Source organism: Thermobia domestica, chromosome 11 (genome assembly GCF_964235325.1).
Source record: "Thermobia domestica chromosome 11, izTheDome1.hap1.1, whole genome shotgun sequence".
Classification (NCBI taxonomy): Eukaryota; Metazoa; Arthropoda; class Insecta; order Zygentoma; family Lepismatidae; genus Thermobia; species Thermobia domestica.
Genome location: NC_137464.1, coordinates 10,436,879 through 10,459,796, shown reverse-complemented (window position 1 = coordinate 10,459,796; position 22,918 = coordinate 10,436,879). Strand labels below are relative to the sequence as shown.

General features: G+C 36.3%; 1 protein-coding gene and 1 long non-coding RNA gene across 2 annotated transcripts in view; one reads left to right on the top strand and one right to left on the bottom strand.

The window, feature by feature from the left end:
• The first annotated feature begins 635 nt into the window (after nt 1-635).
• LOC145663873 (uncharacterized) overlaps nt 636-22,918 on the top strand; it is a 141,119-nt gene continuing 118,836 nt past the window's right edge. The window contains exons 1-2 of the mRNA XM_081730008.1: nt 636-749; nt 11,576-11,736. Coding sequence (XP_081586134.1) covers nt 11,577-11,736 — 160 coding nt within the window. The 5' untranslated portion in view covers nt 636-749; nt 11,576. The remainder of the gene's footprint in view (nt 750-11,575; nt 11,737-22,918) is intronic.
• LOC145663874 (uncharacterized) lies at nt 15,105-18,765 on the bottom strand. The gene is made up of 3 exons (XR_014127284.1): nt 17,981-18,765; nt 17,153-17,369; nt 15,105-15,506 (listed from the first exon to the last, which is right to left on the bottom strand). It is a non-coding gene; the product is annotated as an uncharacterized LOC145663874 (long non-coding RNA).

Below are 22,918 nucleotides of genomic sequence, written 5' to 3'. Positions count from 1 at the left end.
AGGGGCAGATTTTTTTTTTTTTTTTAGTTTAATGGGTCACAATTATACTCCAAAGCTTACGATGATGAACGAAATGGTAGAATGAAGAAAATGGAAAGAAACTCTGAGAAAAAAAACTCATATCGTGTTTATCCAAGACGCTACAAGTGGAAGTCAAAGCAGGTTTGAAGGAGATGTCCACCTCCGTCTCTATTCATTAGCAGGACAAATAGTTACTCAATTTAGCATCCGAAAACGAGTATTAGTTTGATACTTAAATTCTGAATACGAATTAGGATCCGAATCTCATCCGCGTAACTTAGCTCTGAAATGTTGGCGCCCTTAAGAATCTCAGGAGCGCCATCTAGTTCTCGATGACTTTAAAGATTTTAATGTCGCTCGTTTAGCTGTCCACTTGATGAGGCTTACAAGGGGCAGTGGGCTTCCGATCGGAAACAAGATATTCCAATCTCCTTGAAGTTTTCCACGTAGCGTGACTGACCTTCCATGCCCTCTTTCCCTTTTAAATAAGAAACGATTCCCGTAAGCAAATGTTAGTCATGCAACTTGGCTGGCTACACTGATCAATAAAGTCGTTGACTCGTTCCCAGCGTCCAATGGCAACGACAGCGATGAATCAGCGACTGGCCAATGAGCGCGCATTCCGTTCGCTACTTACTCAGCTGTTACGGGCGTTTTTCTTCGTGAAATCTCGTGGTGGCATGTCGAGCAAAGACGCAGCGTGTTGCAGCTTTCCAGGATACAAACAGGTACGAACAAATTTTAAAATGTTTTACACAGTTTTTTTAGTGTACAATAACATCTCATATAAAATTATGATTTTACAATACTATACCAAATAAATAGCGTTTTGTACTAAATATGTTGCCTTTTTTTGCAGCGTAATAATAATCTATAAAAGAAAAATGTGTCATTTCTAACTAGTTTTAAAATGTAAATAAACAATTTTCAAACTATATGAAAAGAAAATAATGTATAATAAAGTTTAAGCTGTCATATATTTCTGTAAAGTTTTTAAAAATAAGTAATACTCCATTTTTTTTAAAAAAAAATGAATATTTCTGAATATACATTGGGTAATTCTATGTTGATATTTTTATATTTGCGCAATCGCTATACATTAATAGTATTAATAGAATTGTTTTACTCTTTAGTATTATTTCGTCAACAATTTGACGAAGGGTCGTATCTCAAAATCTCAATATTTCAGACGTAAAGAAAGAAATAATAATTTCGCAGACAGAAAGGCAGTTGAATATGTAATAACTCGTCACCTGTTCCAGATAATAATCATGTGAAATTATTGATCAATTATTGCATATTTAACTTCTCCCTCTTCTCTGGAATCATATTTCTTTCTTTACGTCTGAAAAAGTGAGATTTTGAGATATGACCCTTCGTCAAGTTGTTGACAATATGTCTCTGTACTAACGGTACACAAGTTTGAATTATGTGAACTTCGACAATCAACACCTGGGCATTTTCTTTTCTTTTCTTTTTCTTTTTTTTAGTCAGCATTTCATTAATTTGTTTATACATTTCTCTGGACATTACTGGGATCTATGATCTTAAGCCCGTCATATATGAGGGACGACGTCCCTCAGCAAGCATACTACCTAGGGAAAAAAAAGAAACGAATAGAAAATAATGAAAGGATGGCCTATATGTTAGGTACCATTCCGGAATTTGCCTGGTGTGAATTAGGAAAATCTAGGGAAAACCTCACTCAAGATGGCTAGTCTGAGAAAGTTGTTTCATCTTTTCTCTGAGTGCCCTCACCGGGAATCGAACCTGGGACTGTTCGTACCAAGGGTAACTACGCTTCGCGGGGCCACTAAAATAGAAAAACAAAGGAAGAAATAAATTGTATTATGATTAAAGATGAGCGTGATATAGAAAATACCGTTTCTATAGAAGTTAAATTTATTAGGATGATTCGGCGAGTAATAAGGTTAGGCATATTGAGATACATACATACATTAGAGTCTTGCATGCACTATTGAAATAGAAGGATTTCAGTTTTATTAAATCTTGGATCTGTAACAATCTCTGTGTGTGGAGGAGGATTAATTTATATGTATAACATCCAAATGTTCACAAGATATGAACGGGATAGATTAGTGATGGTCCAAAAAAAAGTACCACTTTTTCCTTTTTCTATTTAAATCTATGCACTATAGGAAGAGTTGATCATAATATCCCTGAATTGAAACTTTTAACTGTTAAAATATTTTGTTTAACATTTTAGTTACCAAGTCCATTCACCCAGGTAAAACCAACCAACCAAGTCCATTCACCATTGGTATTGAGCCAATTGTTTTTAGGAAAGGATGCAGATTTCATAGTTATTTTGAAGTGTTCGAGCTCAGATGCTAGTTGGCCTAGCCTAGACACATGAAACAAGAAGCAGGATACTAAATAAATAAATAAATAAATAAACATTCACAATATAGAATATAAATATAATATATCGTTAAATTTCAGTTGTTATATGTTCATTTTTATTTATCTACTGTATTTATTTTAACTGCTTCCCCAGTATGGTTCTTATTTGTCTTGGCCTACAACATAACATGAATTGGTCATCGCTGGTCTAAGCTCTCGAATTTATCCAGAGAAGGCAAGGAGACGAAAGGACTCTTTTATTAAAATTAAGAATTCCTTTTCCTGTCATGTGATTACATGCAGTAGTTTCCAATTGTCCCGGACAAGTATACAATCAAACATTCTCAATGCAAGTTTGGTTGCATACATTTCAGGCATAAATTATTAAGATTTTTTTCTGGGGGATGCGAAAATGGGTTTTACAACCCTTGTTGAAATTGCTCTAAGTGTTCCAGAGCTATGTTGGAACATAGAGACGTATTTTTAGTATATACTGGTATGTTTGTATGTTATATACAGAGTTGCTTTCTAGGTATCTTTATTTACTTGTCGAATATTAACGAAACCCAGTCGATTAAAGATTGTATACTTTCTTTGGCAGTATATAATATTGAACTAATAATAATAATAATAATAATAATAATAATAATAATAATAATAATAATAATAATAATAATAATAATAATAATAATAATGAGCATAGGTTTTCAGCAAACAAACAATGGACCGCGATTCATTGGTTGACAGCGATAATGGCTAATCAACTACAGTAAAATCTGTCTTTAAACGAATCGAACGTGACTCGCAAAAAATTCCCATTAAAAATAGGTTTCCGGTTAACGAAAGTAGATCTACCCCCCCCCCCCCAAAAAAAATAAGTTCATACATAGGATCATATAATGGACATATTAACATAAAATAGGATCTGTACGTACACTCATGTCAAAAATTATTGTCGCGTCTATAAGTATGTTGTTGTAGGAATATAATTTGATAACGAATTCGCCCGGTATTTCTTATAATGTTAGTATGTGTATAATCGGCAAAGACATGTGTGTGGCAAGTTTCATGTCAAAAGAACAGTAAATAATAACAATAACACGAAAATAAAACTTCCTTGTCCATTTAGCAAAATTTTGTATTCATTCTAATTTTTGTATTTATAATTCTTTTCCTATGAAATTTACCACAAATATACCTATTTCCTATTTCCCGATTAAACACATAGTATCAGTATTAAAAGTACCCTGGAAAATCATTAACGTATTATATTGTTACAAGAAGACAGTTATAGATATGCGACAATCATTTTGGACATGAGTGTACCTTAGTCAGTTTACAGTATTTATTTCTACTATGAATTGATACATACAAAACTTACAATGAACATAAAACATAAAACATATTGTACAGTGTTAATATTTTTTTTTTTTCAAATAGTGAAGGATTTTTTTTGTACGTATTACTGCTTATCTTCTTGACTTTCCACAAACACTTTCGCCTGAGAAACGACATTAAACATATCAGGGTCACTTCGACGTAAGACAAATTGTTGAAGTTCTTTTTAGCTTTTCACAGAATCTTGATAATTTTTTAGAATACACTCTTCTTCCAACTCAATGCCTTAAGGTTGGTGTAAAGGGACAAATTTTTGCCAATAGATGTCAGCAGGCCCGTATCCAAGGGGGTCTAGGGGGCCGGCCCCCCTAACTTCAGCCGGGCCCCTCTACATTTTTGGGCTGGCTACCGGCCTGGATGTCAGTACAGTCTTCGTATATCTCTCATGTATTTTTTACCTCTCACGAAAATTTACAATTTCTCTTACAAATTTTAACGTACAGACTTCAAATTTATGGAGAAGGAACTTCATAACCTATCGAAGGCAACAATCCGTGCTGATTTCTTATTTAGAATTTTCTTCATTGTTGAAACAGTTATATTGTTAAAGTTTTGGATATCCCTTTCAACAATGAAGAAAATTCTAAATAGAAAATGGCACGGATTGTTGCCTTCGATAGATTATGAAGTTCCTTCTCTAAAAAATTGAAATCTCTAGGTTGAAATTTGTAAGAGAAATCGTGAATTTTCGTGAAAGGTAAAAGTGACATCTATCGGCAAAACTAACCTTAAGTCTTATTTCTTTTCTTTCCCCACTTTATCTTCTCTTTTCAGACTTTTTCGTATAATTCTCACTCAAGGTATCTATATTGCCCTGTTTATTTCTGTTTGCATATCACTGTCTGTTCTGCTGACAACGTAGTGTATATATAAAATATCTAGCTTCTCATAGGTAGTTTAATTTTTTTTTTAACCCACCGTAGCACGCGCCGCGGAGTCACACTCCGCGGATAGAGAAATTTTAGTTTTCTTAAAACTGTTAAAGGACTTTGTGCTCTAAAATATACATGGGCAATTGTCAAAAACATTGCAAAGAAAATATTAAACAATTTAATATCGCTTCAAAACAAAATACACATTAAAATAATATAAATAAATATTGTGGAGTGAGACTCCGCGCGCGTGCCTTGATGTTACAATTGACCACGCTATGAAGGGTTAAACGCTTTATTCTGGAACAGGCCTGCAACCAGCCACAGAGGTTTGGGGGGGGAGACATGAATATGTTAGGGGGGCCAAGTCATTAAAAATTCTCTTACAAATAGCTAAATTGTTTTTTTTTTTTTGTATTAATAATAGCATTTTGTGTTAAGGTCTGGAGGGCCACGAAAAGTTTAGGGGTCCTGGCCCCTTATCCCCCCCTCTGGTTGCGGGCCTGTTCTGCAGTTCGAAATTTTCCGTTGCAAGACTTATTTTGATTTCCGTTGTCTACTCAACACATTTTTCTTTAATGAAGCTCCTATCTGCAGGTAATCCCACAAACCACATGGCTTTGACCACCGGCATCACCACTAGATCTATGGTTGCGTTTTCATTCTGTAACTTAAATGTCTTAGGTCCGAATACTATGGCCGATGCTCGACTAGAAGTTTTTCATAATTTGTTTTCAATTCCTTGAGGCAACTTCTGAATTATGCGCTTCCAAAAATTCGTAGACTTGCATTATTATTCTACAGTATTACTACCATTGTGAACTGATTTTAAGCCGGCTATTTCGGAACCTTCTTACCATATGGTTAGACCTAATAAATAAACAAAAAAAAAGTCCTAGAATAATAAAATATCGACAGAGTACCATTGTTAAATTTATGTGTGTGTGCGTGTATACAAGAAGACACTTTATATTAAACTTAAAATGTATATTTGTTTGGTCGACTAAAGTAATGTTTGAATGCACTTTATGGAATATATTTCTTGTTTTCCTTCATTGAAAGACGTACTTGATAAATGGAACGAATCCGTCTTAACTATTTTTTCCACACAAGACACACTTGACAATTACCCCTCAACTACCCTTTCCCACTAGGCGGAAGCGATGTCCTATTGATTTAAAAAAAAAGCGTCGATCGATGATGCTGTAAATGCATTACGCTACTTTTCATAAATGGAGGAAATGGTTATTGTAAATATAGCATGCAATCAATAAGACAAAGGGCAATAAACTGAGTCAGATAATGTGATACATCAACAGTCTATTATTAGTAAATTCATCAATATCTGTTTTCTGCCTATCTTAATTCAATACGAATATATATTTTTTAAATTATAATTCTTACAAACTCTTCAGATAAATATTTATTAGGGCTACACACAGTGGCGTATTAAGGGGAGGCTTTCGGGCTTAAGCCCCCCCGAAATCTTGCTTACTATAGTAAAGTATATGAAATATCTTGCTGAATTTTCACATTTTCAGGCAAAGCCCCCACCGAAAGTTAGCAGAGCCCCCTGAAACAAAATTGTAAATACGCCACTGGCTACACACAAAATAATCCAGTCTAATTTCTTTCCTCTCGTTTATGCAACGAATGTTCTTCACTCTCGTGTCTCGACTCGAGACTACGACAAGCCCGAGGTGTATACAGAAGAAATGTAACTTAAACAAAACAAAATTTCTCTTAAGCTAAAATAATCGCATAATATTTTCAGCTTTATGGTAGACCAGTTGAATTACGTATCGACAATGAATATGACTAGTTAATTACGTTTTTTCTTCATAAGATTGTTGTGATTGTATTCCTCGTGAATATCTAACAGTCATGACTGATGTGAATCAGAGTGACCACCCAGCAAAAATATTTCGTACTAATCTATGCAGAAGAAAAGTACTACATCTGGCGAAAAAAAAAAAAATACAAAAATTGTATCTGCTCCCGTTTTACCCTACTTATTACATTTTACTATATTAATATCTTATTAGAAGATTTCGGGCACTTCCACCTCCCCTGTGGGTGGGGGAGTGACTCCCCACATTCTTGAAAGAACTCCCAACTTTAAACTTTTTACAGTCAAAATTCGATACAAACCGTGCAAACCACTTACACCCTCCCAATTTTGACTTTACACCCCCAAACTAAACGTTCTGGCGGAATCCCTGCTTTGTTGTTGCCCGCGACATCTCGCCTTTCAAAATTGTAAATAGTGTTACATGGTTTATTTTCTTCCCCCGCTCGCCCTAACAGTTGCCACAAAAGCATTTGCTGCGATTCATAAAGAGACACTAGGTCTATCATCCCGTTTCCAGAGCCCTATGAATTATCAAGCAAGGAACAATTAACCACTGCCAGAATTCCTTCTCGTTGAAGGAGGCGGCTGGAAGGCACCTATGTGCCACTTCCGCTCTTGTAAATACCACTGTTTAAAAGAAAAAATGCAGAAAAAAGTTACAAGGAACAGTGAAATTTTCGTACATTACCAAATTTTCATAAGTTTCCTTTTTCTCTTCCAAATGTATTTATGAGAAAAAAAAGGGGGGAGACGAGTACTAGATTTATTAGTGAACGTACTAGAACATGCGACACCATTCACGTACGACACCATCACTCATCATGTTTGGTCCATGAACGCCAAAAAGTTCGCGATGAGTCTCAGCTGCCGAAAGTTTTTTTGCATTCAGAAATCGTATTACTGCACGCACTTCACATTTGGCGGGTTTTTCTATTGGAGCGTTCATTTTCAATTCTTATAGCGGAAAGTAAACTGCAACATAACTTTCTCTTTTCACTGCTCACTGTTTACTGAACTACTGCACACAGCGCCATAGGACTGACGTCGCTCTTCCAGGCCATTTCTCGCACATACACAGAGGTTATTTCTGAACTGTCCTCGTATTTTTTCAAAGCATCGTATAGTCATTAGTGTTTTGTTTTGTTGCGGTCGTCTTTGTGTTTTTCTTATTTTTTTTATATTCCTTATCGAGTTGCTTTTCCTCGCTTCTGTCTATAGATATACCACATTTACTTGATATCTAGTTTTCCGCTCCAAGTGCTGCTATTGGCTGAAGGAATTCCACTCCCTTTCGCTAAGGCTCTCTCGCTTTGCAGTAGCTGAACTCTTCTTGACTTAACGCGTGGGTGTGTCGAGGGTCGTGGGCTTTAGTTCGCATTTTTGCCACGGCTCAATACATTTTGGTAGCACTATAGTTTTGTAGGCATGTCCTCTCGCAGTGGGGCTCGTGCCGTCCATGGATATTGGACCATGTAGGAAATCAGTGATTTACTTGTAAAAAAAAAAAGCTATAGTGCTTGTTCTTCTCTCTTTGAGTTGTCAAAGTTGATCTGTGATGGATGGTCATGTTTTGTTTTTTCGCGTTCTTTTATTATTGAGAGATTTGTTCAGTGTATTGTGAAATTTCTTTTATTAAGTGTTCGAGATGTATAGATCTCTTGTGGTGGCGTGTAAAATGTTAACTGCTGATTTTAAGAGTCTTTCGGAGGTGAATTAGATGGCTTCATTTAATGTCGTTGTCTGGCTAGCTCCGTGGTGATAACTATAAGAGACGCAACTCACTTCATAATGTTTTGTGTTGATGCTTCAGCTGTTCCCTGCATGGCCTGTTGGATATGTTGTGATATTATTTCTGTCCTGTCTGCTGGGTGTTCAGAGTTCGCTATCGGTTACTATCTTCTTGTCTTTCTACGGAGTGGTTCTGTTGGTTTTGGTCCTGAGAAGGGCCAGCCAGTTCTTGCTGTTTATGTTGCTGTTTATACTTATCCAAAGTAGAAACTGGATCCAGTTGGATAAGGACAGAAGTCAAGGGATAGTTTTTGTGAACTCGGCATTGAACCTTCGAGTTCCATACGTCATAGAATTAGTTAGTTATAAACAAACCCCGAAATATGCATGTAAATATGCACGAAAAATATCACAAATATGCATTTAAATATGTATTTAAAATTTTAGCATATTCACTGAAATATGCACTAAGAAAATACAATTTCAATTTCTTATTTAAAAAATCTCATCTTAATCACCTCTGTTGCTTGAGCTATAAACGTCTTCCTTAAATTTTCTTCTGTAAACCCTTTGCCTTTATCAGTGAGAAAGATAGAAAAATCGAAAAAAGTTCTTTCTACCTAAGCAGAAGTCACTAGTGCATTTAAAAAACGGCTAAATGTCTTCCTGTCTAAGATCATCTTCCAATTTCATGTTTTCACCATTAAGTATATTTGCTATGTCAAAGATTGTTTTCTACCCGGGATTTTTGCCTAATTCTTGGCAAAGTTTATCTGACGCTATTTGCGTAGCACCTTGAGTTTCGTTGGACAAAGTCTGCGATAATTTGCCCAACAAGGAGAGTGAATGCTGCAAAGCATTGTTACGACATCCCAACTGTCTGATAATTTCAGGTGTTCTCGAGAAGTGGTTGTGCATGTACTTAATTTTGTTCTCAATGCCACTTGAAAAGAAACATTTCTGTAACATACTAGCTGAACCTGCGCTCTCTACACAGCGCATCATTCGCATATGAGCATAAATATCCTTCTCATTTCTCACATCTGTGCATGTCCCTTTACAGACACAAGTGAAAGAAGTCTTGAAGAAAAAAATCGGCAAGGCGTATCATAAAGGGGAGATTTTATCGATTATTTTTTTCTCAATATCTCGCACGGTTTGCAAGATTTGAGCCTACTTCCGGTTGGAGTTTCTAATTCATGCATGACCATTGTTTTCTTTCTTCTTGCATGCAGTATGCAATAAGCAAAAACATTACATACACAATTAATTATAATGGCAGTTATATATGGTGTTCATTGGGCAAAACACTCCAAAATATAAAGATTCATCTTACTGCTTAAACTGGAGAAATGGTTATCGTTCCTTTTTCATTATTATTTGGCCATGAAACAAACCCTGAGACATATTCAACCCATATATACAACAGTATAACGCGTAGGATTTGATGCTTTAGGTTTTTTTTTTTTTTTAAATTTTAACGCTTCCAGTGTACCCTGAAAACTATAATAAAGAAATAATAGCGATGTTTTTTAAATATTCAATTAGAACTGGACAATCTACGCAAAATTTCCAATCGATCAGTGAAAACGTCATCTTTCTAGAGCCTGTAGTTTCCGAGATCTTGTTGTCGAAAGGATTGACCACAAACATATAAACTTCCAGAACATATAGTTTAAAAGAACTCGGAAGATGGAAGATGGAAGACGGAAGCACAATTCAAGTGCATTGATTTTAGAGAAGGCTTATTAAAATACAAAGGTTTTGAACTATTATTTTATATCATAAACTTTATGAAAAAGATCTAGTTAACTAATTTATTTATAGTACTCGTATTTAAAATGTTTGTCTCTGTTAAACGTGAAATCACAAATAACCGTAAATGAAAGATTTGAAAGCTAAAGTTATACGTTGGGGCTTGGGCGATTTGCTATTGTAGCATATTAATAGATAGATAAATAGCGGCGTCATCATAAGGATTTAGAGAGTTTACAACTGTCTTCACTTGATTTAGTTTTCTGCATAATACGACGTAACTTTCTAGCCACGAGCCCCATCGGGTTAAAACTGGTTGCGGAGGTAGCGGAACACTTTTCGCAACTTCGCGAATGGTACTCGCGATGGAGCTTTCACAATGTCTTTATAATACAAGCACGTCTACTTCCAGATATTGACATCTGATTGTTTGTACTGCACGATGAAGACCGTGTGCAAGACAAGTCAGGTGGACTAATTTAGGATACAACACTTTATTCTATTATTCTTCACATCATCTTATTCTGCATCTGCGTTTACTAAGTGATTCAATTCACTTTAAATATAACCTACTTTCTTGTGATATACTGTGAAATATGCTAGTATGCAGCAATAAAATTCGGAAATAAGTAGTATCCTGAAAAGTTTATGAAATACGCATGCACATTAAAATTCACTCAAAATATGCACTTATATGCGCTACCATATACTTCCCTAACGAAATCTTACAAGTCCGTCGGAAAGAAAAGAATACTTTCCATATGTTTCTGCATGTTACTATAAACATGCATTTTGTATATAAATCCGGGCTGTAGTTATTAGAGTCTAGTATTGAAAATGGAAAGGTATTTCTTATCATTCTGTATAATGCGTTAGGGAAGGATCATCAGCCTATCCTCATGAGCTACTCATCACTTCTTTCATTGGCTGCATATTTTATAGCCACCCTGTATATAGAGAACTACGATCAGCATTATTATTGAATCTAGTGATTATGCTTTGGAGTAGTTATTTGCAATTGAGTGATTCATAACGTCAAAGTTTGCTGCTCAATTTCTCAGTAACTCCCTTAGAACAAGGAGTCAACAAAACTATAGTGCTGCCAAAATGTCTTGAGCCGTGGCAAAAATGCGAACTAAAGCTCACACCCTTGACACGGGTTGAGTCAATAAAAGTTCAGCTGCTGCTAAGCGAGAGAGCCTTAAAGAAAGGGAGTGCAATTCCTTCAGCCGATAGCAGCACTTGGAGCGGAAAACTAGGTGTCAAGTCAATGTGGTATATCTATAGCGTTGATACAAAATACTGGTGACAGAGAAACAAAGCGTAGTCGATGATTTGGCAGATGCAATACACGTGGAGCCGTGACTAGTCTAACCCAAACAATCTTGTTTTATTCCACCTCATGAACCTTCTTCTCTCCCACTTTTTCGCTCAATCTGTTCTCTCTGTTCTGTTTTAAGATCTTAAAAGCCAGCTCCTGCGTCATGCATTCAGGAATTGGAACTGACTTGTCTGAAGCTTTAAATTTCTAAGAAATTACTTTGGTAATGCACTGACTGGTGTTTATGGCTTCTTTTGTGAACAGGATGGAGAAGGGAGGTCCTCTCTTCATGAAGGTGGCTGTGCCTCCTGGACTAGAAAAGCTTCTAGAAGACTTGGCTCGAGAAGTTCTCAAACATCAGCCCGTGAACATCTACTGGTTTGCGGCGGAACACTTCGAGAGATTGGTTAAAGAGAGAGACGAGGGTAAGTAAAAATATAGATCTTACTTTGTATTTTTTTTAAACTACCTAGGCAGGGGCGAATTAAGCCTTTTGGGGCCCTGAAGCCGACTATTTCAAGGGGGCCCTATGTTATGAATAATTCCAGCGCATAAATTTTCTTTGCTGCCTTCCACAGCCTCATAGGCTTATCAAAACTTCGAGAACTATGCTGTAATATTTTAACGTGCTCCAAGTTCACAATAATTAGTTTAATTACATTCATTATTAACAGTTAAATGCTCATGTACTGCAGTGTAACACACAAATGCCAAATACAAGCCAAATGGTCAACAGGCCCTGTCAAAACATTACTAGAATAAAAGGAGAAAAATCATATAAAAATAGATAAAGCTGTACAAGGCTACATTGTCAGAAGTTTTCTCCCTACATTTTTCCTCTGCAAAAGATTCTATTATGTCATTAAACGATAACTAATAAATTAAACAATATTAGGAAATAATTGTCATGTTGTAAAAATCTTCATTACTACACGAAATAATATGATCTTACTGCCATTATTGATTGAAGATAAGAATGCTGATGCTGTATTAGATTCTGGTTCGCAGATACCAATAATTAGAGACGATTTAGTTTCACCTAAAGCTAAGATATTGAATATCGTCACACGTATAAAAGAAATTACTCAGAATTCTGTTTTGATAAACAAGATATCAGTTGTACGTTTCAAAATTAACGGGAGAACATTTCATCATGCTTTTCGCGTATTAAGTAATTTTTCTCAAGACATGTTGTTAGGAAGTTACTTTTCAGTATCTCAGAGAGCTCAAATTGATTTGAATGGGAACGTTTTATTGTTAAGGAGATTTGGAAAACTTCCTGGATTTGATCTAAGTAATGACAAAGATATTTCAAAGGAATTGTCACCACAAGCCAATAATTTGCCTTTGTAATAGAAGCCCAAAATAGCTCACTCCTTCACAAAATAAATATCGTGAAGACTCGGGTGGAAGAAGACTTAACTCTAGCGATATCGTGAGCGTAGTGAGCGAAAAAAAATAGAATGCTGCTGAAGGAATAATATCATAAGTTGATTGCTATATTTTAGTATTAAAGAGGGGGATCTTTGGGGCCCCCTCAGCCTGGGGCCCCGGAGCTTAGGTTCCATTGGCTCCGCCCTTAATCCGCTCCTCTACCTAGGTATATGCAATTCAAGTTAATTTAATTCTTGGACTGACGCCATAAAATATCATAGGGATGGCTTATCACTTATTTATTCTTGTCCCCTTAAAACAGAAGCTGATTCCAATACTGTCACAATCGCTTCAAGCAGTCCTGAAACGCCTGTTGTGGAATGCACCGGAATTCCCTCGTCGTGCTATCCTGGATGTAACGGGGGCAGGGAATATTTCGTCGCTAAGGTTTTCAGTGTAGGGAACACGAAAAGTCGCACGGAGTGAAAGTCGGCGAGTAGGTGAAAGATGTAAGATGAGAATGTTTCTTTCCTTTGGCCAAGAAATCGGACAGCTTTCCTGAAGTGTAATACGAAGCATTGTCATGCTGCAAACGACACTGTCAAGATGCCTGCTACTCTGCCCACTTATGAAGAACGGAATCGCTGTGTAGACCTTCTAATTGACAGTTTGGCCACTTGGAACAACTTTGTAGTACATGTCAAAAAACACAATCAGTAGCTGTTTCACAGAGATAGTACTTGTCTGGGCTTTTCGGGACCGTGTTGCCACGTTTGGCCTAATCCTCGTTTCGCCTAACTAATTATCTGACACTTTCACGATAGATAAATGATAAGATTTGTGTCCGTCATTTTAGGCGAAATAAGGATCCTCGTTTGGCCTAATCCTCGTTTTGCCTAAAACGATGGACTATAAAAAAAATCGCGGAAATACAACTGGAGGGAAAGTACAAGAGAAAATTCCCTGGAAGTATTAAGAAATGCAAAATTTATAGTTTCACCAATAACTAACTAACTCTATGACCTATGGAACCCGGAGGTTCAATGCCGCGTTCAGAAAAGCTCTCCACTGACTTCTATCCTTAGCTAACTGCATCCAGTTTCTACTTTGTATTCCAATCTTTGCGAGATCCATCTTAATATTATCCTCCCATCTGCGCCTAGGTCTTCCTAATGGTCGTTTTCCGGTTGGTCTTCTAGTTAAGACTTTGAAAGCGTTTCTACTTTCTTTCATCCTACCTACATGACCTGCCCACCTAAGTCTCCTAGACTTGACGACCCTAACAATGTTGGGTAAACCGTATAAACTATGTAGTTCCTCGTTGTAAAGTTTCCGCCATTTCCGTTCCTCTTGGGTCCGAATATTCATCTCAGGATCTTGTTCTCAAATACTTTCAGTCTATGTTCTTTCAGAGTATGCGACCATGTTTCGCAACCATGTAGAACAGGCATGATTATCATTTTGTATATTTTAAGCTCCAAATTCCTCGACAGAATTTGCGACGACAAGTGATTTTGAACCGAACAGTAACACGAATTCCCTGCTTTTAGTCAACATTTAATTTCTCCGTGAATATGATTTTCCCCTGTTAATATTGATCCTAATATTTGTAACTATCCACTTTATCAAAAGTATTATTTAATATTTTAACGCATCCATAATTTGCTGTATTCTGGTCCCGAGTATAGTTTCAAACGAGGATAGTTTCACAATGAAAATAAAAAGTAGTTGATTAAAAAAATTCAAAATGTAACGCATTGGGACGACAAAAGGATAAGTGAAGCAGAGACGTATAAAAAACTACTAGGATATGAAGAATACTTTTTTATCTGGAGCTCTTTTCCTATGTGTTCGTGCACAGCTGACTTTAATGTACATCAGAACATTTTGCAATAAAGAACACAAATACTGAAAGTAGTGAAAGAGCTTTGAAATCATTTCCTACGTTTGAGTTTCTGAAATTTGAGTAAATACTGAAAAAGAGTCCAATGTCATGTGAAATATACTTGCTAAAAAAAAGCCTTTACAGTAGATTATGTGACTAAATAATTATACAAATAATAGATATATTTGAAAAAAAATCTTTGAGTTTAACGTCCCACAATTGTGCCCTTCAGGCTAAGGGAGACGAAATAGATACATTTGAAGTGAATAAAATACCACGCTCAAGCGCACCTTACAAACATATTTGTAAGGTTTATCTTCGGATTCATGCGTTTCCTTCCACTTTGCTCATCCCATCATTTTCGATCATTACCATCATCACCGCCTCTCTTAGTCTCGGAGCATAAAAATGAGATTTAAACTAAAAGAAAAAAGGAAATGTTACGACCTTTTCAATAGTGAATTCTCAGAAGTGTTGAAAGTAAAAGGAGAAAGCTATTTTTTTTTTCAGAATGAACGTTAGTTTTATTTCCCAAAATTTTACGTAAAATGGCAAACAAATAAATTAAGTTTGCATTAAAAGTGAACAAGTAAAATGTAAATTAACATTTCAGTCACCTAATAGTCTAGATGAATACAATACGACACAGCATCCAAATAAGAAAATAAATCGATTTCATTGTTTTTAAGTCTGTCTTTCAAAACATTAAGTCGTTCATTCACTCGCTTTCACTTCTTTATCTGAACTGCACTGTGTTGGCCTAATTGCAACATAGTCATGACAGTCTCGTTCTCCGCTTGCTCATGTTTCATTTCTTGAATAAATGTATATAGATTTGGATGATGCCTGGAGAATCGCCTATTCCATTTGAAATGCCATCCTTCCACTTTGTTCGTCGTCCTGTCTTGCGTGTTTTCATAGTGATTCCACACCGACCTAGAAGGTAAAGCGAGCAATCAGATAGTAAGTCTCAGCAAGAATAATGTAACGTTAAAATAAGTTTCAAGTAGCATGTTGAAATATAATAATAATAATAATAATAATAATAATAATAATAATAAAGTAACATGAAGAATACTGTTAAATTTAAATGAAAAGCACCTCTATGTTAATCTATTCCAAATGGAAAATGAAAATAACTACAATACAGCAGTCAAACCACTAGTCTAAGTAAAATATTACAAATTACTCAAGGGGGAAATAAAGCATCAGAATCGTCCATCCAAGTATCAGAATCGTGAAAGGCCTCTTTCTGTGGTACATCTGGTGAGTTTTCTTGCACATAAAGGTATGCTTCGCTCACACTATCCAAAGGAACCAAGAGCCAGAGCTGCTGAACGGCGAATCCACTTCCGTACATCTTCATCTTTGTATAAGCAAGACAATCCCAAGTTTTGTACCTTCCTCCATATACATTGAGAGTAATGGAAAAAGCATCCACGAATTGTAACACAAGGAAAACATATAGCGATTGCGTTCATGGCTGCTTTTTCAAAATCTATGAGAACATCCCGCATCATAAACTCCATATGGTTAGCTTCTGCTTTTTCCTTAATAAGCGTAAACAACCTAACATAAGTCTCTTGGGATTTGCTAGGAAGCAAACAATATAAATATGGAAATGTTTGCCCCAGGTATTTTCCATGAACAGTGTACAGCTGTTCAAACAGTGAAGGAACACATTTGAAAGTACCATTCAGAAGGACAGTCTTACTGTTGCACAAACTCTGTAGATTCTCGAGTGTTCCGAAAATTTGGAAAGTAAGAAGGGAGTATAAATATAATATACTAAATTTGATAAATTCATGTAATTTGGATTAATTCGCATTCATAAAATTATCGAATCTTGCACAAAAAATAAACATTTCTGAACAAAGTAAAGTTTTAACTAAAAAGTAATCAATGTATAACAGTTTCGCCAACTAACTGAACATATTGGCTTCATCATTCAAAGTAGCGATACAATACAAGAAAGAGTTGCATCTTAATATAACTGGCTCTGAACGCTGATTGGCTGATCAGAATGACCTCAGCCAATCAGAATTAGTTAAAAGAAAGAAACTAAAGCCATAAATCCCCTTTCGTTTCCTGGTCTGGTAGAAACTTCTAGCCCTAAGAACAAAACAAGCTACAAACTAAGTCTGTACAAGTACAAAAGTTATTGTACAAGTGCCCAAGACGACATATACCGTAATTTATATTATTTACATTTTAAAGTGCTTGTCACAAGTATTGTTTCAAATGTATTACCATTACATACGTGATTATATATATATCCAAAAGTACAAAACCGTGACCAACAATATTTTCCAACCAAGGGTGCCCATCAGGGGGGCAAGGTGGGGCGCTCGTCCCCTAGAGGAAACTGTACTTCAGAATATCGAAAATCCAATAGAATTTTTACATTAGTTACAGCATTGCCTCCCCTTGGAAACCACAACATGGGCGCCCTTGTTTCCAACAGAGTCTCTAAATTACTTTAAAAATTAATTACACCATATTCAATCTTTTAAGTGATTGACATATATGTACATACTACAAAAATATATGATAATTGTCAGAACTTAGTACCATAAACTTACCAAAATTCGACCTTGCCCTTTTCCGTCATCTATTAGAATGAAATTTCTTCCGTCTTCAGTTTTCGCCCACTTCCCTTCTAGAGTCACTTCTTCAAGCGTCCTAGGCAATCGTGTGTTACTTTTCTTCCTCACCCTGTATAGTGCCTTTCTAACATTATGAAATTTTGGTGCCTCTACGATTGCTTCCTGAGATCCATTCCCCCTTAGGACTTCCATTCTGCAAATGAAATATACCATAAGAAATTAAAAACAAATACTAATATTGTACATACAAAAACTGATAATTACTTGACTCATTTGTTTTAATGAACCGAAAGTTTGGAAGTTATGAAGCTTGAGTATCAAACTTGAAAGAATTAGAAATGAAATAGTCATTATCCTAAAATACAGTCATACAATGACAGGAACCTCAACAATCTTAACAGAGGATATAATATAGCTACTGATAAATATTATGGTACACAAATCCAATACTACGAGGAGTCGTCATTAACCAACAAATATTTTCAAAAATTAAAAAAAAGTACTTTGAGAGAGATTTCGTGATTCTCGTAAGAAGATACGCAGAAATGAGTAAAATGCTCGAAATTAAGTTTAGTTTCTTAAAAAAAAAATTGAAAATATATCGTACCAAGTTTTGAGTCAATTTTAAAAATTTCTACGTTCTGTACTAGAAAGGGCACGAGATAATTTAGTCCGGACATTGCCCACTGACTAACCTCACCCTGACTAAGGATTCAAATTCATCAATTGTTCTGAGCAGAAGAAAATTATCGTAGTGATTATTGAAAACTAGCCTGAATATTATATTTTAAAAAATCACCTTACCTGTAAATATCATTAACTGACGTTGTCGGTTCTTGAATTGCTTTTTTCTTCATCCGCTCACAAACTCGCTTTCTTACGATTTCTGCACTAACAGGGCCATGTGCGTGCCAGCCCGCCTTCGATTCTACAGATTCTCCGTTTATAATAACTGTAGCTTTACATCCTTCTACACATTTCCAGTATGACTGTTCACCTATACGTCGGTTAATGCGGTATATATAATCCTCATAACATAGGAATTTACCACCCCTTTTGCTAGAAACAAACAGCACTGACAGGTTTAAACTTAAACAGATAACGACTACCTGTAAATACTAGCACAAAATGCTAAATTTCAACATTACTTAGTTTTTTATATAGAATATAGAAAAACCAGATCGTTTCCGATTGGCTGAAAACTAATTAAGCAGAGCCAACAACAAACCAATGAGCACGTAGAAAACGGTCAGCCAATGAGAGCGGCCCATAATGATTCAAAACCAGCAAATTATGAAATATCGAGTTTCAAATAAGCATTCTGGTGCAGTGAAGAATTGGAATTCCTGATATCACCTTTCACCATCTGCAGTATTTGCCCGTTGGAGAGCCACTCACGAAGAAATAAGAAGACATTGGCTTTCCAGTAGAGATTGTCGAACTTCAGATGCAGAGATATGCTCGTCATGATTGTGAATACCTTGCAGTGTTATAGCAAGCAATCATTGACTAGAGATGTCATACGCAGTTAGAAGAAAGAAGCTTGAAGCACCGTTTTTCCACCTTTCGAAGACAAAAGTATTGTGTAGTGTGAGGAGTTATTCCATAGAAGAGAGCAAATAGCCAGTCCTTTCAGATAGGCTACTTAGATATACTTTACGTAATAAAGAACTTAACAACACAATAATCAACTACATACACTGCTTTTTAGGAGAATATGCACTGTTTTTTGTCGGCTGGACCCCTATTGCGGACTAAGATTTGCACTGATCGTATAAGTTGAACACGCTTTGCTGAGAGGAACTCAGTACTATTCCTTTTAGATTGCACAGGGAGACGAACACATACAAATTAGAGGTAATACGGTCCTTTTCAGGCCCAAAGCCCTGACAGCAGCATTCTGGACCTTATAATAACTACTGTTCTTCAGACCCACAGGAAACACACACAGACGGAAGCCTACACGTCTATGAAGACGAGCCTGACTGCCCAACCAAAGATTACGAGCAAGAAACCAAATAGAGAAGACAACTTTCAAGTAGTTGAATGAAGAGGGAGGAAAAAGAAGAACCTAGAAAAAACTTCAACACAAACACAGCAACAAATCTCACACAAGAAAACACCAAACACACACAGATGAAAACCAATCGCACAGGTGAAAACCAAACGCACTCATGTGGAAACCAAAACAACGCAGGGAAACAGAATATCTGGCCCTTGCCAGGACCAAAACAAAACTACATCTACCAATCAGAATCCTACAACCAATAGCCAATCAGAAGCCAGTAAGGATTAAGTTAGAAAAGATGCCTATCCACGATATTTGAAGGGAATTTATAGCAATATGAATTTGTTTTTCTGTTCATATAATTTTATTTCCTTAACAATTTTTCAATAACTATTTGCTAATGGTTACTCAGAATTGAAATTATTTTTTTTCTTTGTCAGTAACACAGTGAGATATTTGGATTGTGGAGTTATCGAAAGATCAAATTGCCAGCGGAGTGATTTGTCACAAATCACATTTCGATTAAAGTTGTCCATTGTTATGAACTAATTCAGATACTTCTTGTCAGATCTATCTCAATATATTTACTAATTTTATATTAATTAAAATTATAATGAATCACAATAGCATCACTTATAATGCATGAACAGTTTTTTAAATAAAGTGTTGAAGCTGATATTGTGAAAGAATGTGTATTTGTACTGTCGCCTACATTAAAGACTGACAGTGATTGATCTATTATTGATTGATTGATTTTATATCGACACCAACGGACCACAAGAGCCATTGAGAGAGCAAGGAGCCGAGCCTGTGGACATCAGTCTTGATCATCGAGAAGTGTCAGTTTTTGATCCCATACGTCAAAATGAGGGTATTCCTATCAATATCCTAATCACCTTCCCTCACCCAGTCTCTCACTTCTAAGAAATCCTTCTGCGAATTCACTTCTAGATAATTATGCCTTTCCTTCAAAGGATAGCCGTCCGATCTTAGTACCTGTCTAGAGCTAGAATCCCCATTTATTTCTTCTGACGGCTAGCGTGTAAGAGGTGTTTTTTCCGATTTTTCCTTCCTCTTACTCACCCTTTTCAGTATGAAATCCTCAGCAAAACCCACAATAAAATATCTTCTACATCCACATAAGAACGAAACAAACAGGAATGTAAAATACATATTCCGGTTTATACTCACGCAAACTATATTTCCTTTCAGAAATAGATTAGCAGTAAGTATTATTTAACAATATCAGATATTTGAAAACAAACTACAAACTAAAACACTCATGTTTAAACGAAATTAGTAACAGGAAATAAACTACGTGTAACTTATTATTTTTCTCTCATCTCAAATATAGCCACTATACACACTGTGAAAGCATTAAATTTAAATGAGAGGTATATCTAATAAGCTGTCCTCAAAATGGAAAGGAAAAATAACCAAACACAACTCTCAAAGCATTTTCTAAATTACAAATTAGTTATGGTTAAATCAAATATTTCTCAGTTGTTCATATAGTAGGGAACATTCTTTTGAAATTTCCCTCCAGTTTTATTTCCGCGATTTTTTTATAGTCCATCGTTTTAGGCAAAACGAGGATTAGGCCAAACGAGGATCCTTATTTCGCCTAAAATGGCGGACACAGATCTTATCATTTATCTGTCATAAAAGTGTCAGATAATTGGTTAGGCGAAACGAGGATTAGGCTAAACGATGCAAGATCTTTCGGGACTCGGGGATCTAGGACCCGACTTATCTCCAACTATCTCAAAAACCAAAAGACAGACATAGCTGAAATTTAAAAAAAAAAGAAATGAAATCTTTAGTTTTACGTCCCACGGTTATACCAGTTAGGCTAAAGGAGACGGTGATGATGAGAGATGAGTGAATTTGTGAAATGAAGAAAGTGGGAGGAAACGGGAGAACCCCGAGAAAACCCACAAGCACGGTGTTTGTCCACCACAAAGTCCACACGGCTCGAGCTGGGATCGAACCAAGGACTCCAAGCACCGGAGGTGAACGCTCTACCACTGAGCCACCGCGCCCCCTAGCTGAAATTCAGCTCAAATATAGAAGAGACTATATAGGTTCTATAGTCCAAAAGCAAATTGTCCTAAAATGGTTGAACATAATCTAAAAAGCACAAAACATTAACATTAATAATATGAATGAAAGAAAAAATGTCCACATATCTCAAAAAGTATAAGAAGATGGCTAATTGAAAGCTTATTACAAAGACATAATGAAGGTTGTTTGAGTAAAATCAATAATAATGATAAAGTATATGCATCTTCTGCGACTTCAGGGTGCCTCACGCGAAGATTACGTGCTTGATATATCTCACATATGGATTTGGAATCTCCATACCCAATTTAGCACGCATCGTGACTTCTGACCTGATCATGTAACACAGTCTGGTCCTTATAGCAAATCGGATAGGGCTATTCTATAATTGCTATGTCTTAAACAGTTTTGAGACTTTTGGTTCATCCTGTCCTTATAGGAAGCGAGCAGACTCTGTAAAAAAACAAATGTACGAACGGTTAATCGAGTCAAGAGCTTTGTTTGCTTTTCTTTGAAACACGTGGTGGGAACAAATCACTTCGTGGAAGAAGCACAGACTGCTCTTCAATTTAAAGCTTGAATTCTATTCTACGGAATGTTTCTTTGCCTTCTCATCGCTGTCGACATTGCTTTCCAGCTTAGCCAAGCATTCAACTTAACAAGAAAGCAACTTAAAAAAAAAAAAGATTAAAGCTACCGGTTAAAATGCACTCCTTTTAGATTCTTTTTTTGAAAGCAAAGAATGCCAGCAGCTGAGTGCTTTGGGGTGGATAACACAGGCGACAAATCTAACAGTTCCTAGGAATACCATTTTGCTGTCTCTGTCAAAGAGACGCCCATGAAAAGTCAGAAGGTTTTGTATTGGTATTGGGTAATCTTTATGAGAAATTGAGTCGATTTGATTTTGAGTTTAATGTTCCTTTCAGAAGCGAGGCTACATGAGATGGAATCTATTGATTAACGTGCAATCCGAACCACTTGAGCTCCCGCCGGGAATCGAACCCGGGTTCTCCCACGCCAAAGGTGCATACGCTAACCACTTAGCCACGAAGGAGCTCTTTATGCGAAATTAAATATCTGTACAATGAACCTATATTTATAGTTTCCATTTGACTCAACATACGGACGACCCGCTCGGGAGAGTAATACTCCCGGAAGTACGTTTTTCCCCGCGCTACTCTAGCCAGCTGTTTTACGCGCTATCCTAGCCAGTTGTTTTAAGTTGGTCACAAAATTTATATCATGAAGTACAAGGGGAACAAAACGAGCCCTATATCATAGAGTACAAGAGCAAAGTACTACAACTACTTATCTGCACAAAAATAAATAAATCACTTTTTTAAGTATTATTTTCATATTATTTTAATTTAATAAGTGTTATAAAAATGTAAAAAAAATGTAAAAAATTTCCTCGGGCCGGGTTTGAACTCGCGCCAAAAGAGACTTTCATTACTAGCATATAGCGCTAGGCCACGCATGCCAACATCAGCAAATGTTTGATTTCTGCTATTTTAATGCAACGTGGCAAGAAGTGGATAACGCCAACCAATCAGAACTGTGTTTCTCGTTTCTGCTTCCGGGAGCATTACTCTCCCGAGCTAGTCCTAACATACGGTAGTGGGTGTGTGTCTGGCCAAGGGCGGATCCAATGGGGGGGGGGGGCTAAGGGTCTA